Genomic DNA, 25,497 nt, shown 5'->3' on the forward strand with positions numbered 1-25,497 from the left:
CAATCTTATCATTTGTGTAATTTTTAAATGATCTGTTACATATGTTCCATAGTTCTGGCAAATCTTGTGCTGGTTAATTTTAGGTTCAATTTGATGAGATTAAGAGGTACCTGGACAGCTGTAAAGCATTATTTCTAAGTAGGTCTGAGAAGGTGCTTCCAGAAGAGATTAGCATTTGAATCAGTAAACTGAGTGAGGAAAATCCGCCCTCACCCATTGTGGGGGGACCATCCAATCTGCTGCAGGCCTGGATAGAAGAGCTCTCTCTCTGGAGTCGGGACACCCAGCTTCTGTCCTTGGATGTCAGAACTCCAGGTTCTCTGGCCTTTGTACCCAAGGACCTGCACCAACAGTCCCAGGTTCTCCGGCTTTCGGATTTAGACTGAGCCGCTCTACCAGCTTCCCTCGTTCTGCAGTTTGCAGACAGACTATGCTGTGACTTCTCAGCCTCCGTAATCACATGAGCTAATTCCCTTAATAGATCCCCTGTCATTTATTAGGGACACTGGCTAATAAATACCCATAAGTATCTATCTATCTATACATCCTACTGGTTCTGTTTCTATTGAGACCTAATACAACTTACTAAAGAATTTTTAAATATACTTGAAAATGTGGAGGGGTGAACACAGCATAGAAACACCAAAGTAATATGTTAGTCAAACCCTCCAAAGTAGATAGAAAAATCCATTTGGAAACATATAACGTAATGATGAACATTTAAGAACAGAGACATTCTCATTGATAATCATCACCAGTGTGTGCACACACGTACAAACACATTTACTGTTTGCACTTGTGTTCCCCCGAAAGTGGAGCTAGAAACAAGGACTTGGGTGCAGATTAATTTCTCTCAGAGGTGCTCATAAGAGAAAGAAGTGAGGGAGTGCGAAAAATGAAACAGAAAAGAGGAAGGCCGATGAACTATGCATTAATAATAGTAACTGCATATTAGTGAGGACTAGCACTCAGTCCCACAAGGGACTCTGAGAAACCGTGCAGAATGAAACTCAGAGGTACCCCACAGAAGCACAGGAAGCCTGGAGTAATTGCTCCAGGCTTTTACTCATCAGGCAATTACTCATCAACTCCCATCCCACCAAGATTGTGAGCTGGTCTGGAAGCATCAGCTCTGCAGCTCTCCTGAGCTTCCTCACTGAGCAGCTTCCTTTGTACCACAACACCCCCAGCCTGCCCCTCTCCCAGCCGCCCTACCCCACCACCAGACCCCTTTTGCTTCCCGCAGTGCGTTTCCTCCATCACCTTCCTATGAGAACTTGAAGTCCTCACCAGGTGTCAGGATCACCCAAAGGCCAAAGGAAGTCTGGGTGAGGTGGAGGTGGTAATAGACAAAACAAGATTGACCTTAAGTTGAGTTGATAATATTTGAAGCCCAGTGATGAGCACATGGGTTCATCACACTCTTCCCTTTACTCATATATGTGTTTGAAACTTTCCATAGCAAAAAGTTAAAAATAGATCTTTGCTGTGTCAGGGACAGAGGTTCTTTGCTGGGTCTCCCTTTCAGGAAAAAAAAAAAAATTGCCATTCAACCAGGAGAAATGAAATTGACTGACAGGTTCACACCAAGGTTCACTCCAGTTTTCAAGTCGAGGTCTCATTCAGTCCAGGCCACCCCAGCCAATGGCCAAGTGCGGGGCAGGCATGAGGGCCTGGACGTTTCTGAACAAAGGGGGACTCCCAAGTGGGCGGTTCTTGCTCAGGAGCTCCCCACTGGGTCAGTGGAGACCTTGTCAACCCCACATCGATGCCCTGAGTTCTCCTGGCTCCTCCAGCTTCCTTCTCTCTTTCTGTTCACAGTGGTCAGGTGTACATTGCACTCTGCGGCCTTTCCCCACCGGATCCTGCCTCCACCTCCTTTTCTTTCCCAAGTGCGGCTCCTCAATGACTCCATCTTGGCAACCGTGTCCCAAAAGACCTAAACTGACACAATTAAGATGCAGTTGCTTCCTTTCCTCCCAACCCCTTGAAAGCTCCAAAAATAATGAAATACATACCAGAGTTAAAAACATCATACTATATTTAAACGTTTGCATATAATATATTAACGTTTTTCACACTACAAATATACAACAGCTATGTATAAAACCTGATTTTGGAAATAATATCAAAAAATACACGTGTGGTCCCTTGGGGATACAAGGTCCAGCCAAGTGGCCCTCCTCTCTTCCCATCCATGAGTAGGCCTGCCACATACCACAACCCTAGGAAACCCTCCAGGATCACCCAGGCTGGGCTGGATGGCCTTTCATATGCTCCCCGTAACACCCTGTTCTCTGCCACTAGATTACTACCCTGTGCTGGCACTGGCTGCAGACATTCCGCCCCAGCCTCTGCCTGCACCCTAACTCAGTAGTGAGAGGCTAGAGAGCCTGACGCAGAGTAGGCAGGCACTCAGTAAATAATTTTGGATCAATCACAGAATGACTGACTGAGGCATATGTCCCCAAAAGGACCCCAGATAGGACCCATCTCCACAGTGTTCCTGCAGTTTTATAAAAGGCTTAGGAAAAGAGAGCTAGTGACTCTTTTCAGTCTCAGGGGGACACGGAGGTAGAGGAAGAAAACTACCTGGAGGTTCTGTTTTAACCCCTTCTCAAGCCTTGGGACCAGGGGCTCCTAATCAGGCACCTGTGGCGCTCTACAGCAGGGCCCCTCACAGGTCAGGAGGGATGAGATCATATCCATTCCCTGCACTGCTTCTCTCCAAGAGGATGATCTCTTGGTTGTTTGTGAAGACAAGAGGCCCAGCAGCCTCTTCTGTTGGAGTGGACCTGAGCTGGCCCCAACCAGGCAAACTCTGGCCAGCCAGCCTCTGGGGTGAATCACCAGGCAGGGACCCTGGGCTGGCTGGAGCTCTGCGGACCACTGCCAAACTTCTCGGGGAGCTTTGAGCGAGACAAGGGCTTGGGTTTCCCTCTCTGGTCCAGGTCCAGAGGAAGATCTTCCAAGGAGGAGATTTCTAAGTCACTCTCATCTTCAGAAAGCTGCAGGGGGTTAAGGGGAAAACAAAATACATTTTGATAAGGGAGGAGGGTGGCTGAGAGATAAGCACATTGCAGGATGGGAATGCAGAACGGAAATGGGGACAAATGCACACTGGGAAGGAAGCCAAAGGGAGACGCTACTCCTCCTGCCTTCTCAAGTCTTCCTGCCTTTGAGAACCTGCTTTAGTGACCTGGGATCACGGTGATTTCAAATACCCCTGGAATTCTACTAACCAAACCCAGGCAGCGCCTTGGAAAGGCCTATGTGCAGAGCAGGTTGCTCTCGTTTTCACTTCAACTTTGTGCAGATTTTTAACTCCCTTTTTGACAGAGCCACAAGCCCAGAAACTCCACCGTTCCAAGTTCTCGAGCTGAATAATCCACTGTGGGCTAATGACCCACCTCCTCTCAGATGGGTTCCCTCACGCCTGGTAAACATCCTGACTGAAGGAGCATGAGAGGAGCTTGGGAGTCCTTCAGCCTGGAAGGGTCTGCGCTGCAGCCAGCAGGACAGCTCAGAGTCGGCCAAGGGACCAGGCCACCCCTGACCACAGCCACCTGCGTAGCAGCCCAGGCCTTCCCCTCTGGAGTCCTCAGTGCCCCTGCTGGCCACCTGCGCTTTAACACAAGCCATCCTACGCATTTTGTCCAGGAATGTAAGGCGACCAATCAGAACGCATGCAGGGTGCAGGGCAGCAAGCATGCTCTGAGCAGCGCCTCAATCTGTTTGGGGCTGTTGGTGCTCTTTCACAATTTGGAAAAAGGAACAAGTTTTTTCTTCTCAATCATTTGGATGCATTACTCACAAACATACATGAGCCGTGTGATAAACCAAACACACCGTGGTAAAGAGCGGGGAGTGCTATCAAAAACCCAAGAATGGTTGCCCACCACTACCAAATTTTAGAGCAATAGCACTGATTACCCCAGGATGCACCTTTTTGATTGAGAAAGGTGAGAAAGGAGTGCGAAGTAAAGGGAGCTCTGAAGTTTTCTGCTTGAAAAATAACAGCAGTGTGCAAGTTGTTCCCTGACGGAGGAGACAGGGGCAGTGAGGAAAGTCTGGTGATGCCAGGAAGCTCAACGTCTGAGCTCTAAGTCTGAAAATCTCATGGTGGCTACAGTCTGAGGCAAGGCTCAGGTTTCTAAAACAGAGGTATCTAAATACTCCCGTCTTGTGCTGTTACTGACTCTGATGTGCTATGCGAGGCCACTCCAGTACCACCCTTGGGGGAGTCCGCTCCACACACATATTGTCTTAGGGTCCGTGGCAGAGGCACTGGGGAGGAGCCCACTGTAGGATGAGACCGGACTGGAAGAGCAGTTGCTGCAGGAAGCCAGGCACAGAGTCGGCTCCGAGGCTCTCTGAGAGGCAGGAGATGGAAGAATCCAAACTTACTGAGCATTGCTTGTATAATTAACCAAAAGGCTTTTTAATGTTAACTTGGACACAAGTATTCCAAACTGGCCATCTCTCCATGTGCACAGGGCAGAGGGAGGTCACCTGCAACGTCCCACTAGGGCAAAGGATGACACTTGCTGGACCCTCCCCAACCTTCACCCCAGGCCCCCCAAACTCAGAGCTGGTTCTGTAGGGAATTGCAGGGTGAACTCTAAGCATCCTACATCCTACCTGAGGCTTCCTTCCTGGTGTGGCAGCCCTCTGCGGCCCAGCATTGGGCATAAGAAACAGACTGACCCCTCCAGCAGGCTTCTTTGCCGGAGCTTCTAGCTGCTTCTCCAGGTTTTTGACCATCGACTGCACCAGTGTTCCTGGAAAGGGAAAAAGCGGCTGTGTCAGTGGCAGAAGCCTAGAAAATGAGCATTTCAGTTTTATGGGTCATGTGTCCAGGCTCCAGTGTGGATAGAGGGAATGAGCAGAAGAGTCAGGAGGAAGAAGGCTGGGCAACCACAAAAAAAGAGACAGAGAAGGCCAGGCCAATGGGTGCCCAGTGAACGAGGCTTGGCATATTCTGAAAATGTGACTGTGCAAACTTAATGACATGGCTAGTGACAGAGACTTAGGAAGCTGTGCTTCCCTCTAATGAGAGGCTGAGGCAGGACCTCTGCTCAGTGTGGGAAATGAGCTGTATCACTAGCATGCACTTAGTTCCTCAACATCTTCACACAGAGACAAGAAGAAATATCATAAAGATTAGTACATGAGGACTGCAGGCAAGAATGACTTTCTGCAAAGTCCATGCAGGAAGCAGGAGCTAAGCAGTGACAGAGATCATCAATAGATCCCTGGTGCCTGGCACACCAAGGTGATGTATGAACCTCAGGAATGACCAAGAAGCAGGAAGCTAACTACAGTCTTCTACGATTCAAACGAAATCAAGGTCTGAGCTGACTTTTGGAGCTACAACAGCCCTTGGCTCACTGATTCATTCAAGAAATGTTTGTTAAGGGCCTATGATGTAGCAGGCACTGTTTCCTCACCCTCTCATTAATCACCTTGTCCAAATACCTCATTTTACAACAAAGGAGCAGAAACCACCTGCACAAGGACAAGCAGGTAGCAAGTGGCAGAGCCAGGACTTTCTCTGAAGATTCCTAACTCCCAGTCCCAAGACCTTGCCACCCTATTGCCCTCGCCTGGCAGGGCATCAATACTTCTCCAGAGATCTGTTTCTGGTGAATTCTGATGGACTGGCAGGCTTGGCTTATGCTGTAAACATGGCCAAGTGCTGCAGAGTCTATTAGGAGCAAGAACTTTGCAGACTGCAAGCCTAGCCTGACATCCCAGAGTTTCTACTTACTGACCTTGGCAAGACAAAACTCTAAATTCCACATTCTTTATAATTTAACTCAGTCTTGGCTAGAAAATACAACTGAAGCCAGAAGCTGCAGGCCTCAGTTGGCAGTTTGATAGGAAAATCTTGAAAGAATGGGAGTAGACAGTTGTTTTGAAAAGAAGGATGCTCAACTAGTCATTGCAACCTGTTAGACAGAAAATAATACATTGAATGAATATTTTCATTCCAGTTACCATGACAGTTAGCTCAGGTCTCTAAAATACCCTTTCCATCAACACGTTGAATTTCTAAGTCTCTTGGCTCAAAAGGGCAAAGAGCTTCCCCGTATGATGAAACAGGCTGCGTGGCCCAAAGGCAGCCTGCTATAAAGGTTGACTGACTGTCTGTGGCTGCCTCCTCTGTCTCAAGCTTTGCTGGGAAGCCACATTTTTCACAATTGAGTTGTTGCAAAAAGTTATGCTTGTTACAGTCTATGTGTTATAGAAAACTATATTTGTCAAAATGTTCATGGTAGGAAACTGTTTTCCCTTCAAGTTGTAACTGAGGTTTGCCCTGGAGGCCACTTTGACCACTGTGGTATTTAACTCTAGGAGCATCAACTCTTGATCGGTGCTAACGAACTCAAACAGCATAAAAGACTATGGGGATATTCTTAACATTTGGAACACAGCTAAAGGCAGCTCTTTCTGGGGGAAAAAAAAATTAGTTTACAATTAAATAAATAAACGTGACTCTAACACATTAACTTCAAAAACATCATACAGAATCTCAACTTGCCATGACATCGTTCTGCGGTCTTGGGTCAGTCATAATGTCTATGAGGCTTAGTTTCAACTTCTGTCACGACGTGTGTGGCTCAGCCTTCCCTCATCAGTGCTGTGAGGAGTAAATGAGGAGACTCGTGCGAAGAGATCCACACAGAGCTGAGCACTCGGTGAGCACCCAGAAACACCAACACAGAGGGGAGAGCCTTCTCTCTCACGCCTCGAGCTTGCACAGAAGGAGGGAACTTCTGCTGTCCTCATCGGGATGGACAAGGATAGGAGAAACACCCTCCCAGTTTCTTCCCCACATCCTACCCTCTCCTCACAGAAGCAGCCAAGCAGAGGGGTGGGCCTGCAACACACCCTGGGCCACGGCGCACCTGAAGGAGGGCCGCTGATCCAGAAAACAGTGCCAGCTCTTTCTCTCGGAGCCTCCCCGCCCGTGTGGCTGGGTTTGGAGCCGGGCTGGAGTGCACCCTACAGCTGCCTGTTTAAGGTCTTACACATTCAGGGTCTGCTTTGCAAACCCAGCCCTGCGCACAAGTAAGATCAGGATCTGGATTCGGGGAGACTGGAGGGGCCCCCACTTTGGCCTCAAGTGCTGGTTGTTCCTCTAATCCAGCCCTAACAGGAAGCCAATGCCTCAGGCATTCCTGGGCCCTGTCACCACTATTAGAGCGAGGCTTTGATCACCCGTGGCTGGCCACTGTGTTTATTCTCTACTGGAAAGAACATGGAGGAGAAAAGAGATGAGTGGCTCCCTTTGACCTTCCACAGTCAACAATTTAATGACAAAACAAGGGATAAAATAAACCTTGCTCAAACTCTAGCTTTCTCCTGATATCTCTGCTATCCCAGAAAAAGAAATTTGAGGTGAAGGAGGACCATCCCCTCCAAGCCAAATAGAGAAAGAGATGTCACATCAGAAAGCCTAAAGGAAGCTGAAGGGTGTTTCTGGAGCCTCGAGAAATCTGGGCTGCAGAAGGGTTTCACCCGTGGTCCCAGCCCACTCACCCGAAGGTGCCAGCTCACCTGAGCCCTGGCCAGGGGGCTGGGCGTTCTCTGAGGTCTCTGTGTCAGACCAGTCCCAGTCATCCTCGGGCCGAGGCACCATCCTGGAAGGAACTTTCGGAGGCTGTAGAGACACACGCTGCACACGGTCTCCCTCTGAGTCCTCTTCAGAACTGAACGGGGGCGTGCTGCCATGAGGAGGAGAAGAAATGAGGGATGCATGGGCCAGAAAGAAAACTTTGAAAGCCAAACTTCAGCACGCTGCAAGCTGGCTTGGTTTGCTCAGGGCAGCCCTGCTCCCTCCCTCAGGCCCAGAAGATAGCTAGGAGACCCGAGGAGTGCAGCAGCCACACCAGCTTCTCCCTTAGTAGAGCCCTGCCTGTCTGAGGATCCGCCCCTCCGGAGTGGGAACGGGCTTGGGGGAGGAGATGGGTAAGGGGAGGGTGGGTTTGTCTTGGTTGGGAGCACAGGTTCTCAAGTCCAGAGCCCAGACTGGACCCCACCTGAGACACCTTCTGTTCACATGTATCTGCCCCCCACCTATCTGCAGAAGCCCGGAGGGAGCCCAGAACAGGGCTGCCTGAAGCCAGGAGCCGCCACTGCAGGTGGGGTGAGAGGGCAGAGTCTGGGGCTCACCTCATCCCAGGCCCTGAGGAAGGAGGGGTGCTGGAGGGTCCATGCACTCTGGGGCGTGGAGCCGGGGTGGACACCTGGGTCAGGCCGGAGCCATGGCTGCCATGGCTCTGACGAGTTGGTGGGGGTGGCTCTGCCGGCGTGGATGGCAAGGCCCCCTGCAGGGTCCTGGTCTTTGGCTGGGCCTCTCTGGTGACCAGTGTGTTCTGCTGGCTTTTGACTGGAAACACAGAAAGGAATGACTTTTGGAGGACACCCATGCTGGGTCTCAAGCCTAAGAGGAGGGAGAAAGCGGCTCCAACACCCTGGAAATGGACAATCACTCCCTCTCTGTGCTGTAATAACCACAGCAGATTTCACAATTGCTGCCAAATCAGGTGTTCTGCTGCTGGCCAGATTCGAGGCTGGGACCATAGTTCCACAGTTTCCTCAGAGACCAGGAGAGCAGCTGGGTGCTCCAGGGTCGTGTTGTCATTATAGACCAGCAGGAGTCCGCGGGCCTGAAGAGGGACTCAGCAGTCCTAGATGGACTTCACCAAGGCCGCTACCCTCTCCCCCACCCACGCTACAGCTGCGGCAGTGCAGGCAGCCCTGCAGGAAGACCATGCTGCCACCAGAGGTCGCCGCAGGACTGCATGAACCATCAAGATCCACTCAAACCTCCTCCCAAATGCAACCTGGGGCAAGGCACTACCAAGGCGGGCAATTGGACACAGCCCCTCTGTTTTCCAAATCGCATCAAGACCTATAGCCGAGAAGAGAGGTCTGGGATCAGCAAGTTTTTATGGAAAGAGAAGAGATAGAGTGCATCACAGGGAGTCAGACATGTGTAGATTGAGTCACAATGTAAAATGAGTTTCTTACAGTAATTCAAGATCAAAAAATGTTTGAAATACAGTTGACCTTTGAACAACGTGGGTTTGAACAGCCACGGGTTCGCTTGTACATGGATTTTCTACTGACTCTGCCACATGAGACAGCAAGAGCAACCCCTCCTCTTCCTCCTCCTCCTTAGCCTACTCAACACGAAGATGACAAGGATGAAGTCCTTTATGATGATCCACTTCCCCTTAACGAATAGTAAACATATTTGCTCTTCGCTGTGATTTTCTTAATAACATGTTCTTTTCTCGAGCTTACTTTATTGTAATAATACAGCATATAATTCATATAACATGCAAAATATGTGTTAACAGTCCATGTTGTCGGTAAGACTTCTGGTCAACAGCAGGCTATGAGTAGTTAAGTTTTGGGGCAGTCAAAAGTTACACACAAATTTTCAACTGCATAGGGGGGTGGCACCCCTGGCCCCTGCGTTGTTCAAGGGCCAGCTGTGCACTGCTCTCAGTCAATGTGTCTACTCAGAAGTGGAGCTTTCAGGAAAGAGTGAACTGAAGAGAAGGGGAAGACAAAGACAAGCTTGCTGGGGGAAAATAACAATAGTTTCCCATGACTGTGCACCAGATACCAAGAAAAGCACTTTACCTACAACCACATGGCCCCCGAGCATCTTCAGAGGCTATCCTTTTCCCTACAGAGGCTTGCCCTCAGCTCCACGGAAGAAAGTGGTGAATACAAACCCAGGCTGTCTGTCTGCCTCCATCTTGGGCCCTCATTGCTACCTCCCACAACCTTGCCCCAGACAAGAGAAGAGGCAGGGTCCGAGCAGAAATGGGAGGTAAGCATTAAGACAGCACTTGCAGGACCCAGGAAAAGAATAAAGGTGCGAAGGAAAGGTCTACAAAATGCCACAAAAACACAGCGCTCATCTCACATCTCAGTAACATCTCCAGAGAAAGCAGACTCTCAGGGCCAGGGAAAGGGAAAGGCAGTGAAGGGGGCTCTCCCTCCTGGCTTTTTTACTACAGGAACAAAGGTGTGTGGGAGTGGGTGGGGCGTAGTACCTAGAAGGAGCAAGATACCTTTGCTGTCTCCTGGAAGCCAGCATTCCGAGGGTTTTTCCATTAATCCTCCCCAAGTCCCTGTACCCTCCCTCCTCTGAGCTCCCACCACCCCTGTGCTTGGCTCCATCATGTCACCTGGTCCTGGCTGGTTTCCCAGGTGAGGTGGCAGGCCCTGGCACAGAGTCAACTTCAGCAAGTACTGAACTAAATGAAAGAGTGGGCAAATGAATGAATGACCATTTGACTGAATGAGCAAAAGGATGTACATTTAAATTGAAGCATGAAAAGCAGATTGGCAACCAGGACAAATACCCTTCTGTCTGAGTTTTCTGTGCAAGACTAAAAACCACCCTTTCCTTAGAGATTTTAAGACCAGAAGTTTAAACTAAATATTATAGTTTCCCAGGTCAACTCATTTTTTACCATATTTTCATGCCAAAATGACAATGCTTTTAAACACAAAATACCTGCTTTGTACTTGTCCAAGTAATAATTTCCATGAGCTCACAGGATTGCTATGTTAGTGTTATTTTCTCCTAATTCACATGAGGAAAAATAAAAATAAGTTATAAAATGATTGGTAGATGTAGCAACTAAAATCATCTCTCATATCTTCAGAGATACCTGGGCCATACTCTGCAAAATTTTTTTTGCATGAAGAGCTCAGGTTGGTTCTTCCTGGACACAGGAGATACAGAACTAGCCTCCTTCTGGCCACACGAGTCCCTGACTGAGGAGACAAAGTAAAAGGAGCAGGACAGCACCCTGCATAAGCAGACCAGATCCACTGAAGCCCTCCCCAGAGCCTCCAATCACAGCAGCCCAGGGCCTCTGGGAACCTTCTAGAAACAGGGGGCTCTCAAACCTGGGAACACAAATACCCTTGCTCCATAAGAACAGACTCAAGGGTCCTGGTCCACAGAATTTAGTGTTCCACCAGAACCACAGGGCCTTCTTTTGTCATGACCCCCAGAGCATGGACAAATGGTAAAGTAGCAGCTATGACCTGGCCCAAAGAACCAGCTCTGAGCTCTGAGAATTCATCCGTGTGCAGAACTGGCCCAGCCTCTCATGCCCTCCCATGGCCAGAGCAGGGGCTGTCTGAGCTCTGTGGAAGTTTACATTTGATTGATATTTGCCTCCACCTGCAGCTCCAACGTTCCCAGGCCTCTGCCTGCCTCCCCAGGCTGGCACACCTGGTGTGTAGAGCCAGAAACTGAATAGGCTGCTCTCTGTTGAAGAGACACTCAACTGTGGTCGCAGCAAGCGAAGCAGCGCAGAAAGAAGGTGCTATGGGAGGCAGCATGTCTGCACAGGGACAGTTCAGGCTGACAACAGGCTCCAGCTCCGGCTCTCCTCCAACTTCCCTGAGTGACCCTGGACAAATGCCCCCACTCCCACCCCAGATCCTATTTCCTCAACAGAGAACTTCTGGACTCAGTCACCTGTGAGAACCCTACCAGCTCAGCCCTTCAGAGAAGTGCCCCTAATGGGGGACAAAGACTATACCCGCCTCATGTGCAAACAAGTCTTGGCAAGAATGGGACCCTTCCAGGTCACAGCCCTGAGGGAGCCCTCTCCCCAGTGTACCTGAAGGCTGCCCATCTGGCTGGGACACCACAGCGCCATTCTCCTGTCTCTCCTTCACTCTGCTGGTGACTTCCTTGACAAGCTTTCCCCTCAGACTCAGAAATTCAGAAAACTTCCGGGCCTTCTGCTCCCGCTGGACTCTCAGCAGGGATTCCAGGTGTCTGAGAGTCTGAATCGAGATTCCCTTTGCATCCTAGAGGAGACAGGAGTTCACCTTTACAGACAGAGGCTACCCTTCTTCTCCTTCCCCTAAGCCTCTCACACTTGCTGCTGCTGGCCTGGGAGTCTGTGATCAGTGCCTGGTGTTTTTCTTGCAGGAGTGGGGGGCATGAAATGAGGATCAGAGAAGGGTAAGCAGCGGCTTCAAAGATGCTGAAAGTGCAGTGGTTTGGGGTTTGAGAGCACCATCAAAATGTGCACAGCAGGATAATGCAAAGGACTGCATCACAATTCTAACCACATCCTAGCATAAGGGACTTCGTTGGAACATGCTTTTCTACATCTGACTGAATCCTAGGATAAGAGACCATAGCTTGCTCATTTTTGTACCCCCAATTACCATTATTATGCCAAACACACTGTCCATGGCTAACAATGTTTAAAAAACTAAACTGCTGTAAACACAATTCAGGTCCCTTTCAAGACCTACTGGAAGTTGCTCAAGCTTTTGACATCCACCCAGAGCCCATGGGAGGGTCTAGGGAGGCATCTGAATCCAAGATGAGGATTCATGCAAGGTTAGAAAGGAACGTCTTAATCAAGTCTAAATATAGGGCCAAAGTTAGAGTAGTCAGTAGTTGAAAACGATCAAAGCAGTGAGCATTCTTCCTAAAATAACCCTAGTTGTCTATTTGATTTTTTTCTAACTTACTGTACACAAATAGTATTTCCAATAGTGTAGTGCTTGGCTAATTTAATAACAGGTGTGTTTTTATTTAATAATAGATTTCATTGGTGCTTCTAACAATAACATACATGTTCTGGTTAAGCACAATGGCATTCAAATACTAGTTGGAGAGAGAATCCATAGACCCTTTAAAGGAACTGGATCACTGCTGCAGACTCCCTGAGATGCCAAAGACCTGTGAGTCTGCTTGCTTTCTCAATGGGGAGGCTCATGATCTAGGGCAAGTTCCCAGCCCTGGTCACCGGCTGCCTGGAAATAGACTCGGTCCTGTTGGTGGGGCACAGTGCGAGTGAGACCGGACTTTAGGACTGCAGGCTGCCTGGAAGCGGGCTGAGGCCTGTGACTGCCAGCTTTCCCCCACTTCCCTGGCGACCTGTATGACTCAGCAGAGGCAGCCATAATCCCCCTGGGAATATAACTCCACTGGACTGGGAACCACACCCTCATCCCCCACAGCAGCTGCAGCAAGCCTCACCCAAGGAGAGGCTGAGCTCAGACATGTCTATTCCTGGCCCCACCTGGTGGTCTTCCTCTACCCGCCCTGGTAGCTGAAGACAAAGGTCATAATCTCTTAGGAGCTATATGGCCATGCCCACCACCTGAGAAACCTGAATACTTAACTACGTGTCCCTAGAGCAAGTAGGCAAGTATGCTTCCTCCCTATAGGACCACAGCTTGAAAGCACCACCTCCTAGCTGGAGGCCAACTAACACAAAACCAGTGCACTAAACAAAAGAAGAAAAACACAGAGACCCTCAAGAGTCCACTTCACTCCCCTACTACCTCCACCGCAGCAGGCACTGGAATAGTATCCACGGCTACAAGACCTGAAGATGGATCACATCACAGGACTCTTTGCAGACACTCCCCAGTACCAGCCTGTAACTCTACTGGGTGGCTAGACCCAGAAGATCAAAAACAATCACTAGAGTTCAGCTCTCAGGAAGCCCCATTCCTAGGGGAAGGGGGAGAACACCACATCAAGGGAGCACCCCATGGGACAAAAGAATCTGAACAGCAGCCCTTGAATCCCAGATCTTCCCTCTAACAGAGTCTACCCAAATGAGAAGGAACCAGAAAAACAATTCTGGTAACATGACAACACGAGGTTCTTTAACACCCCCAAAAATCATACCAGTTCACTAGCAATGCATCCAAACCAAGACGAATCTCTGAATTGCCAGAAAAAAAATTCAGAAAGTCAATTATTAAGCTAATCAAGGAGGCACCAAAGAAAGGTGAAGCCCACCTTAAAGAAATCAAAAATATGATACAAGATATGAAAGGAAAATTTTTTAGTGAAATAGATAGCATACATAAAAAGCTATCACAACTTCTGGAAATCAAAAACACACTTAGAGAAATGCAAAATACACTGAAAAGTCTCAGCAATAGAATCAAACACACAGAAGAAAGAACTTCAGAGCTCAAAGACAAGGCTTTCGAATTAACACAATCCATCAAAGACAAAAAAGAATTTTAAAAAAATGAACAAAGTCTCCAAGAAGTTTGGGACTGTGTTAAACATCCAAAACTAAGAATAATTGTTATTCCCAAGGAAGAAGAGAAATCTAAAAGCTTGAAAATTGAAATCATCTTTGAGGGAATAATCGAGGAAAACTTTTCCAGCCTTACTAGAGACCTAGGCATCCAAATACAAGAAGCTCAAAGAACACTTGAGAAATTCATCACAAAAAGATCATCACCTAAGCACACAGTCAACAGTTATCTAAAGTCAAGATGAAGGAAAGAATCCTAAGAGCTGTGAGGCAAAAGCACCAGGTCCCTATAAAGGAAAACCTATCAGACTAACAGCAGATTTCTCAGCAGAAACCCTACAAGCTAGAAGGGACTGGGGTCCTATTCTTCAGCCTCCTTAAACACAACAATTATCAGTCAAGAATTTTGTATCCATTGAAACTAAGCTTCATAAATGAAAGAAAGACACAGTGTTTTCCAGACAAACAAATGCTGAGAGAATCTGCCACTACCAAGCCAGCACTACAAGAACTGCTAAAAGGAGCTCTAAATCTTGAAACAAGTCCTTGAAATCTACCAAAAGAGAACCTCTTTAAAGCATAAATCTCACAGGACCTATACAACAATAACACATTTAAAAAAAAAAAAAAAGGCAAGGTATTCAGGCAACAAATAGCACAGCGAATGGAATAGTACCTCACATCTCAATACTAACATTGAATGTAAATGGCCTAAATACTCCACTTAAAAGATACAGAATGGCAGAATGGATACGAATTCACCAACCAAGTTTCTGCTGTCTTCAGAAGACTCACCTAAACTCACATTAGGACTCACATAACTTAAGGTAAAGGGGCGGAAAAAAACATTCCATGCAAATGGATACCGAAAGCGAGCAGGAGTAGCTATTCTTATAGCAGACGAAACAAACTTTAAAGCAACAGCTGTTAAAAAAGACAAACAGGGACGTTACATAATAATAAAAGGACTAGTCCAACAGGAAAATATCATAATTCTAAATATATGCACCTAACACTGGAGCTTCCAAATTTACAATACAATTACTACAAGACCTAAGAAATGAGATTGACAGCAACACAATGATAGTGGGGGATTTTAAGACTGCACTGACAGCACTAGACAGGTCATCAAGACAGAAAGTCAATAAAGAAACAATGGACTTAAACTATAACCTACAACAAATAGACCTAACAGATTTTATAGAACATTCTACCCAACATGAATAGAATATACATCAGCACATGGAACATTCTCCAAGACAGACCAAATGATAGGCCACAAAACAAGTCTCAGTAAATTTAAGAAAATTGAAACTATATCAAGTACTCTTTCAGATTACAGTGGAATAAAATTAGAAATCAACTCCAAAAGAAACCCTCAAAACCATGCAAATACATGGAAATTAAATAACTGGTTCCTGAATAATTGTTGGGTCAACAATGAAATCAAGATGGAAAATTAAAAGTTATTTGACTGAACGATAATAGTGACACAACCTATCAAAACCTCTGGGATACAGCAAGAGAAGTGCTAAGAGGAAAGTTCATAGCATTAAATGCTTACATCAAAAAGTCTGTGGTCAGGCGCGGTGGCTCAAGCCTGTAATCCCAGCACTTTGGGACACCGAGGCGGGTGGATCAGGAGTTTGAGACCATCCTGGCCAATATGGTGAAACCCCATCTCTACTAAAAATACAAAAAAATTTAGCTGGGTGTGGTGGCACATGCCTGTAATCCCAGCTACTCAGAAGGCTAAGGCAGGAAAATCCCTTGAACCAGGGAGTCAGAGGTTGCAGTGAGCCGAGATCACGCCACTGCTCTCCAGCCTGGTGACAGAGCGAGATTCCATCTCAAAAAAAAAAAAAAAAGTCTGAAAGAGTACAAATACATAATCTAAGGTCACACCTCACGGAACTGGAGAAACAAGAATAATCCAAACCCAAGGAGACAATGGATCAGGACGAGTGGCTGAGGAACGGGCCCAGAAGCCTTGGGTAGCAGCACTGGAGGTCCTAAGGACTGCGGACTGTCCTTAAATGAGGAGGGAGCTTCCCAGAGTGGGGATAGTCAGCATCACTAATTACCAGAAAAATGCAAATCAAAATCACAATGTGATACCACCTCACTCCTACAAGAATGACCATAATCAAAATATCAAAAATTAGTAGATGTTGATATGGATGTGGTGAAAAGGGAACACTTTTATTTTTACACTGTTGGTGGGAATGTAAACTAGTACAACCACTATGGAAAACAGTGTGGAGATTCCTTAAAGAACTAAAAGTAGATCTACCATTTGATCCAGCAATCCCACTACTGTGTATCTACCCAGAGGAAAAGAAGTCATTACATGAAAAAGATACTTGCACATGCATGTTTATGGCAGCACAATTTGCAATTGCAAAAATGTGGAAGCAGCCTAAATATACAATCAACGAGTGGATAAAGAAACTGTGATATATATACATACCATGGAATACTACTCAGCCCTAAAAAGGAATGAAATAATGGCATTTGCCACAACCTGGATGGAATTTGAGACTATTATTCTAAGTGAAGTAACTCAGGAACAGAAAACCAAACATCATGTGTTTTCACTCATATGTGGGAGCTAAGCTATAAGGACGCAAAGGCATAAGAATGGTACATTGGAATTTGGGGGAAAGAGCACAGGGGTGGCGAGGGATAAAAGACTACACACTGGGTGCAGTGTATACTGTTCAGGTGATGGGTGCACCAAAATCTCATAAATCACCACCCAAGAACTTATTCATGTAACCAAACAACACCTGTACCCCCAAAACCCATTGAAATAAAAAAATAAATTTCAGATATTTTATCTCAAAATAAAATATACATACATGTATATACATACATATATGTAACTGCTAAAAAACTATAGGAAAATATGTTGTTATTTCTCAAAAAAAACCCCACAAATAATTGGTGCCAGACATAGCTTTCAATGATGCCCACACACAGCCACCTGCTGAGTGGACACAGCTACATATACCACAGATGATGGGCTTGCAGATGGATACTTACCCAAGGGGGGACCTGTCCATAGGCCAGATTGAGCCAATTAAATTCCCTCTAGCAAAAAATTTAGAGACACAGAGGGAAGTAACCAATGAGTGGAGAACACTGAGCAGTGAGGACTCAGGGTAGCATCACCAATCAAATAGGGCCAGTCTTGAGAAGCTGCTGGAGAAACAGAGGAAAGATACCACACTGCCACTGTGAAGTGAGAAAGGCATGCGGATGCCAAAGGAGTCCGGGCTGCCACAAGTGAGATGAATGAGCTCACAATGCAAAGAACAATCGATCATTTGTCTGTTTGACAGCGCTTAGTGTCTAAATCGTAGGTATCAGCCCTTAAAATGGTGGCCCTGAAACTCACCTTCCTTATCCCCATGCTTTCAAGCTTCTCTTCCAGGGTGTCCTCCAGGATTGGTCTGAAGTGCTTCAGCAAGGTGGGGTTATGCCTCAGAGCTGCCAGCACCTTCTGCTGTTCATCCTCGGAGTCGTCCATCTCTGTAGCATGAGACAATCACCCAGATCAGCCTGGGCACCTGAGTTCTCTGTTCTTAGAGCCCCACTGCACCTGCCAAGCCCTCACACTGCCAGGGATCCTGGTCTCTAGCCTGTGAGCCCAGGGCCACTGACCCCTCCTGAGTGTCCATCCTTGGGTCAGAAGCTGGGATGTTCCTGCTCCTGGGTACCGCTGCCTTGGACTCTCCACACATCTTTACATTTCTCATCCCCCGCCAGTCTGGATCTCCAAGACCTGGGCTCAGTCAGTCCTACCACAGGTTAACTCAGAACTTGGAGCTTGCACTTGAGCTCTTAAAAGTTGTTCTCTGGGCTCCCTTCTAATCTCAGATTCCAGGCCCCACTGCTGTGGGTTCCAGCCTAATCCTAGCCCCACCTGATACCCTCATCTCATTTCCATGCCAGGCTCAATTCTGGTCCAGGTGATAAACTGGTGGACAAGATAGACAGATCGCTGCTCCCTCAAGTTTACTCTCTAGGCCGGGGATTCTCCCTCTAACTTTAGCATATGTCAGAATCACCTGGGCATGGGTTAAAAATTAATAGTCCCGGCCGGGCGCGGTGGCTCACACCTGTAATCCCAGCACTTTGGGAGGCCGAGGCGGACGGATCACAAGGTTAGGAGATCAAGACCATCCTGGCTAACATAGTGAAACCCGTCTCTACTAAAAAATACAAAAAATAAGCCAGGCAAGGTGGCGGGCACCTGTAGTCCCAGCTCCTCGGGAGGCTGAGGCAGAAGAATGGCGTGAACCCAGGAGGCGGAGCTTGCAGTGAGCCGAGATCACGCCACTGCACTCCAGCCTGGGTGACAAAGCAAGCCTCCATCTCAAGAAAAATTAAAATAAAATAACGGTCCCTCACCTCAACCTCCAAAGAGTCTGATTCCATAAGTCTGGGGGAGGGCTCTAGAATCTGCCTTTTAACATATTGAGATGATTCTTATGGAGGTAAGCCATAGACCATACTTTAAGAAATACTGATCTGAGGCTAGCAAAATAAGCAATTACAATTAAATGTGGTAAGTGCTACAAACGAGCAGTCCAAGGTGAGTCAGGGAAGGCATCCTACAGTGTTCTTCAGGTTCCACATGGGGGCCTCTGTGGTAAGAGCGGGACCAAGCCCTTTGACTCACTCAGTAGACATTAACTGAACAAGTAGCATGAGTGTAATCCGGCTAAGGCTGGATGCTAAGGACAGCGAAGCTCATCTCTCATCCCCCGAGGACCTCACTCACAATCAAGGGTGGTGAATTTCACCGCTGGTTGCCTGTTGGAATCACCCCAGGCTGATTCCATCAGAATTTCTCAAGGTGGACCCAACACTTGATATTTATATTTTGAATTCTCTAGATATTCTAATGAACAGCAAAGCCTGAGAAACAATGATTCTAGGACAATGGTCCTTAACTGTGAGCCAAAGCATCAGCATTACCTGTAACTTGTGAGATGCAGATTCTCAGCTCCTACTCCAAACCTACTGAATCAAAAATTCTACAGCTGGAACCCAGAAATCTGGGTTATAACAATCCCTCCCCTACCACCCACTCATCCCCGACCCTGCATGGTTCTGCTCAATCAAGTTTGCACCAGGACATGAGCCTCAACCTTGTCTTCACACTAGAATCACCTGGGGAGCTTTAAATGCTACTGATGCCTGGAGCCCAACCACTCCATGTTCTGCTTTAGGTAATGTGACGATGTAGTGTGGTCCTCTAGACAGTTCAAGCTTCCTGGGTGATTCTTAATGTTTAGCCAGTTGTAGCAGCCACTGGTCTCATGATGGTTCTCAAACTTGAGCAAGAATCAGAATGCCCTGGAGAATGTGTGAAAACAGACTGCTGGGTCCTGCCTCCAGAGTTTCTGCTTCAGTTTGTCTGGGATGGGGTCTGAGAATTACAACTCTGCATTTCTAACAAATTCCCAAGTGATGCTGTTGCCTGCTGCTCTGGGATGGGAAGAGGTAGACAAACAGTCTGCTAAGCAAGTAAAACCTCCACTGTAACAGCACGAGCACGGCCATGGGATCCCCCTGACTCATCGATCTCAGCCTCCTCCTCTCTAGAACCCTGCATCCACTGTTTGAAGATGTGATTCATCCTACCTGAGGACTTTGTGTCACTCAACAGATACTTTCCTCAAAAGTGATATGCAATTCTAATTTTTACAACTATATCCCAAGGTTAAATGCACTGGGAGGGTAGGGGGAGGCAGTAGAGGACTAACTGGTTAAATAAATTTTAGTTTGTCCATCTAGGGGAAGACTGCAAAGCCCTGAAAAAGTAATGAAGCAGTTCTCTTTAAAGGGGTATGAAACCATTTCTCAAGTAAGTTGTTAACAATACAACTGACTGCAGAACAATGTGTACAGTGTGTTCCCATTTGGGAAAAGGGAGAAGAACGGGTACACACATGTGCTTATATTTGCACACACTCCCATGTAGCATGAGACGATACACGAGAAACCATTAACAGTGAAACTTCTGGAGAGGAAACTGGATAGCTGGGCAGAAGGGAGGCCTGCTTCTCACTGCATACCCTTTTATACCATTCCTTTTTTCTTTTCCCCAAGGATTACCATCTCAAAAATAAAGAAAAACTTTACATTAAAAAATAAAGTACCCCGTGATGAGCTCTTTGATGGCACAATTAAAACCTGTCTGGGCGTGTCTGTGGGGAACTTTGAAATTGTCACATTGCTGCCTTGCTCAGACGAATGGGCCCTGGTCAGCAGCTTTTCCAGTCAGCACTCACTCACCTGTCCTGGGAGCTTCCTCTCCCTGACTATCCTAAGAGCTCCTTGCAGTCTGGGAGCATCTCTTTTTCTCACTTTTCTTTGGCATCCCTTGGCTACATCTGGTTGAGAGGTCTGCGAATCAGAGTCAGTCACCGAATAGGGTGAATAAAAACAGCAGGTACCCAGTGCTCTGAAAAGGGAGCCGAGGTGGATTCCTACGCATTAGTTAGGCCCTGTGGGACCTGTCTGCAGCACACTCACAACGTAGAACAAAACAGCAAATGCCGTTTTAAGACAACTCAGCGAGTTATCTTCCACTGCTCTGCATAGTCACAGGTGAGAGTCAGTGGGGCAGGCTGTGAATCAGAAGTCCCTCCAAAACCTCACTCAGCTACCTTCTAGCTTTGTGACTCTGGACAAGCTAATGACTTCTCTGGGCCTGGGCTTCCCCATCACTAAACCAGCAGATTGTACATTAGAGCCTGCGTGTCACATACCTGGCACACAGAAGGTGTTAAGAAATATTATTTCATGTCCTTAGTTCCCTCCACTCCAGCTTTGGATGTTCAGATACAGTTAAGTAGAGAGAAACTAAACAAGAAGGAGGGCAACAAATCTGTTTCTGCACTGGACACCCAGGAAAGAAAGTAAGGTCCCACCTTCCTCTGGAGAGTCCTCCTCTGCGTCCGCAGCCTTTGGCACCTCGTGGGTCCCTGAAGAGAGGAGGAACGGTTAGTGGCGCCGGTGCCCTGGACCCCATCCCAGACTAGGAGAAAAGTACAGCTGAGTATAAGCCAGAGAGAGAAAACCCTCCAGTCAGTTCATCTTGACTGTAGAAAGGCAGGATGGAGCAGACACTGGGGGCAGAAAAATCAGAGTCCACACACTAGCTCTGCCCCTCGCTATCTGTGAAAGAGGCAAGTCCTTGAACCCCTCTAAGCCTCAGTTTCCCAGTCTAGAAAATGAGGATAATAATATCGACGCCACATTCAATAGTGAGCCAATGTAATGAGATGATGAATCTGAAGTGGCTGGGGAAGGGTGTGGCACATGGCTGTTATTACTGGCTCTGTTCTGGCTCCATCCCTCAAGAAGTTCAGGGCCACAGGAGTCGGGCCTCTCTGAACTGGCTGCATGGCTGGGAAGGGGATGGGAGGAAGGCAAGATAGGAGGAAATGTGAGTTTGCAATAAAAGGCAGAAGTGTAGCTAAAGCCATAGGACAGGGGAGCTGGGGGTGGAGGATGAAGGGCCAAACTTCACAAGGGACTGTCCAAGGTCCTCTAAACAGGAGTAGTCCCCTGCGGGTTGCCATCTACCTTTAGATGCCAGCACCTGCACCCCATTACACACAGATCACGCATCCCCACACCAGAGTACCCAAGAGGAGGAGACTGTATATGCCAAACAGGACACATTCACATGGGGTTGGGGTCAACTTGCTGAACATTGGGAACAAGGTAAAGGTTGCTGGCAATGCTGAATCCTAATTTTCCTCATTCGCTGCAGGCATGGTGAATTAGAAAAGCCTTCTCAAGAACCCCCACTCTACTCATAACCACCCTCCTCCCCACTGCCTCCATCCCTCTACAGACAGGAGCAAACCAGGCAAGAAGCTCTGCCAGCTGCATGGAAAGCCTTCAGCACAAACGCAGCTGCAGGCTGTGTGTCCCAGACGCCTGACACTACATGTCCACAGGCGGCTGTCACCCATCCACCACCCGTGAATTGATTGGGGGGAGGGAAAAGGAGGGAGAAAAGCCAGACACAACAGTCAAGACTGCTACATACTGCCCTGTGTAGACTTACCTTCCACCTTCCTGAGGGACAAGGACTGGATCTGCAAAGAGGTGGAATAGAGCGGGTTACAACCAGCAGAGAACGTTGTGAGAACTCTGCTTCGAGCAGTGTGTCTGCCTAGCACAGTGAGGAAGGGATGGTTACTGATTCCATGCCTCCCATTGGGAACTGGAAGGAGCTCAGATGCACCACCCCAGTCCCCTGACACATCTCTGGGGTCCGTGTGTGAAAGGGAATGGCAGCACGCTCCATTTTCCAAAGTGGGGGGGCAAGAATGTCCCCTCTTCAAAGAAGAATTAAGGCTCGAGGGCAGGAACCCCATAGAAACAGAGTGGGACAGGCACACAGTTGTTCCTATTGGTATAATTCATGGGAAACAGCCAGGGCAAGGGAGAGGCTCCCTCCCACAATGTGGGCATCTGAGCAGAGCACTCCCTGGGAGGAAGGAGTCAGACATGATCCAGGACAGGAGGCCAGATGTAGACATTCACTGAACGGTCTGCTCAACCCCCCTGCTCCAAGAAGTTCCTCTTCCTTCCTCCTTCATGGCTGCAGGCAGGACAGCCACAGGTGTGTGGCTTCACACCACAGCCGGACCCAACGTCAGGTTTGGGCAGAGAGCTCTGGACTGGCAATGAATGAAATCAAGAGCTGTCGGCAACCAACTGTTTGTGGTTTTCTTGGTTTATATATTTGTTTGTTTTACCACATGAAACAGATAAGAAGCAGAAGCTGATCTTCAGGGTAAAAGGGAAAAATAAAGCAGTTACAGAGAAAGTAACAGAGACACACAGAAGAGGAAAACTGATGACCACATTCATGTCTCTGGTTTCAGTTTACTCCCAGACTCAGCTGCTCCCTGCCGTGAGCTCTGTGAGATGCTCCATCTACCCTTATGACAAACTCCCTTTTCTGCTTAAGTTTGGGTTGCTTTTTATCACCTGTGGTGGCACATACTGATGTATGACTCATCCAGTGTCCATTCCCCACTGCTGTCTCCTTTGCCTACCTCACTCCAAACTGCAGAACTAGCTGTTTACTTTCCCAGCCTGCTTTGCAGCTGTAGTTTCCCATGTGACACAGCTTTAACCAGCAACATAGATAAGCACAAGTCTTGGGAAGGGACTATGTCATCAACTTCTTCTGCCAAATATGGTTGTATGGTTGGGGCTACAGTAGTCTGCTTGCAACTATGAAAGTGAAGCGGGAAACAAAAGTCATCACACTGAAGATGGTAAAAAGAAAAACACAGTCTGGATTCACAATGGCATACTTCTGCTGCTAACCAAGCCCAGCAACTGTCACCTCTCTTGCTGTGACAATAAAAATAAGCCCCTATTAGCCTATTCTGTTATCTTTAGCCAATAGGCTCCTAACTGAATCATTTGCAAACAAGAGTTCTGAGTAACATACAGGACATTATAGCCAGCAGGGAACATTGTGGAAACTCTGCCGTGGTTTCCTCCTTAGGACACCTCCAGACTAGAGTTCAGTGCAGAGCTGAGTGTTCTGGGGGGGAAACTGAAAAGTAGCAAGAGAGTGGGGTAGTTATGTCACCTGGGTGAAATGTGGCTGGGTGTGTGGGAAAGCACAAATAGCAAGGGGTGCAGGAACAAGAGGCCAGGACTAGGCAGTAACAGTGGGTGCTCAGCCCAGGGAAGTTGTGTGGAGCCTGGTCCATGAGGCGGGTGGCAGCAGAGGAAGATACAGATTTTCCACAGACCTGGGGCTCGGGAGGGAGAGCTCAGCCTGGACTGGGCAGAGAATTGTCAGCAATAGGTAAAGAGTCACAGGGGCCAGCTTTAGGAGAAAGGTGCTAAGTGAATGCCTTTTCATCACACTGCTTTCTCTCTCACCTGATCAGAGACTGTTCCTTTATGAAAAAGGTACTGGTTAAGGAATTCTGCCTGAGAGCACTGTGTAAAAAACACAAGCTTTGCATTCTTCCTGCCTGGCCAGGGTTAAATCTCATCACTTACAGAGTGCCCTATGAGGACTTGAGCGAGGCACTTCCCTGCTCCAGTGTATTTCACCATCTGTCAAATGAAGATGGGGAGAAGGGGATGCCTACCTTGAAGGACAGTAGTGAGGCTTAAACGAGGTAGTAAGCAAAGTATCAGTGAGGTGCTGAGCATTTTACATGGTCTCTGCTGTTAGAGTGGCCCCATCTGCCAGCAGCCCCTCAGGAGACGGCACATCTTCAGCCTGGAAGGAGGCAGCTACAGCCTGATGATTTTGTGCCCTTCATGCCAGAGGACTTTTCTCTCTCCTTAAGGAGCCTGAGTGGTAAGACTAGCACTGATAAGCCCAGAAGAATCCAAGGAGATCCTCACAGGAAAGAGGCCCAGGGACACCAAGGCCTGGCTGAAAGCGGGGACAGACCTACCATCTCCTCCTGGGAGGCAATGATCCTAGCTTGTTCCTGCAGCTGGGCACGGAGGGCGCTGATCTGGCGCTGGGACTGGGCAGCTGCCTTCTTCTGATCCTGAGACAGGGAGGCCTGGAGCCTCTGGTTCTCCTCCTGTAGCTGGCAGGCACAAGATGGCTGGTCAGTCAAATGTCTGCAGGGACATCTGAGTGCCCAGTGTCTGCAGGCCCAGCACCTGTAGGCAAGTGCCGGGCAAGCACGGTAAAGGATTTTGAGACCTGGACAAGCTTTCTAACAAGACTACCTTCAAGTCTGGGGACATTTTTGTGCTGTGCCTGAGAAGAAGAAAGAATGGAAGGCATGCGTTTAAGACTAGGAGAAAAAGGGCTGTCTGTCAGGTGTAGCCACCCACTGAGGAACAGTCAGATAAATTAAAACCATTTGAAAATCATCAAATGGATGTTTTTAGGTGAAAACAAGAAGTGAAGAAAACAAGTTAACATGCTACTTCTGATGTAACAGTGGAAATAAAGTGAAAATATTTATTAATATTTGCATAAAGAAACTTTAGAAGAATACAAAAGAAAGCCATAAAAGTCACCTGAGCAGTAGGTGTTGGGGACGGGTAGATGGAACAGGTGGGAGTGAGACTCTACTCAGTGTAACTTAATATATTTCTCCTGTTTTTGGAACAAATGTGAACGTATTTCCCATTTGGAAATGCTTCAGATAAAATAAAACCATCACATGTGAGTGATCGTGCTTCCCTACACCACAGTGAGGAGCGTCTACCATGGACCAGACTGATCTAAGCCTTTTCATCTTCTGAGCTTTCTGCGGGCAGAACCTGGGGCTCTTATGAACCAGCTTCCTCCTCAACTTGCCTCTTGCTCAGGGCACTTTTACAGAAGCTGTTTGCTCTGCCCTGAGGCCCACCGCTCCCTGTTCACTGTTCTCAGTATCCAAGT

General features: G+C 47.6%; 1 protein-coding gene across 1 annotated transcript in view; it reads right to left on the reverse strand.

The window, feature by feature from the left end:
- Positions 1-2,023: 2,023 nt before the first annotated feature.
- The window catches only part of DZIP1L (DAZ interacting zinc finger protein 1-like), a 64,616-nt gene continuing 41,142 nt past the window's right edge, over positions 2,024-25,497 (reverse strand). The window contains exons 8-16 of the mRNA XM_011981745.1: positions 24,548-24,688; positions 22,171-22,201; positions 21,023-21,076; positions 17,476-17,609; positions 11,670-11,862; positions 8,179-8,395; positions 7,564-7,730; positions 4,642-4,781; positions 2,024-3,008 (exon numbers count right to left, since the gene is read on the reverse strand). Of these exons, the coding sequence (XP_011837135.1) occupies positions 2,847-3,008; positions 4,642-4,781; positions 7,564-7,730; positions 8,179-8,395; positions 11,670-11,862; positions 17,476-17,609; positions 21,023-21,076; positions 22,171-22,201; positions 24,548-24,688 (1,239 nt within the window). The 3' untranslated portion in view covers positions 2,024-2,846. The remainder of the gene's footprint in view (positions 3,009-4,641; positions 4,782-7,563; positions 7,731-8,178; positions 8,396-11,669; positions 11,863-17,475; positions 17,610-21,022; positions 21,077-22,170; positions 22,202-24,547; positions 24,689-25,497) is intronic.

This window comes from Mandrillus leucophaeus, unplaced genomic scaffold (genome assembly GCF_000951045.1).
Source record: "Mandrillus leucophaeus isolate KB7577 unplaced genomic scaffold, Mleu.le_1.0 Scaffold1050, whole genome shotgun sequence".
In the NCBI taxonomy this organism is placed as follows: domain Eukaryota; kingdom Metazoa; phylum Chordata; class Mammalia; order Primates; family Cercopithecidae; genus Mandrillus; species Mandrillus leucophaeus.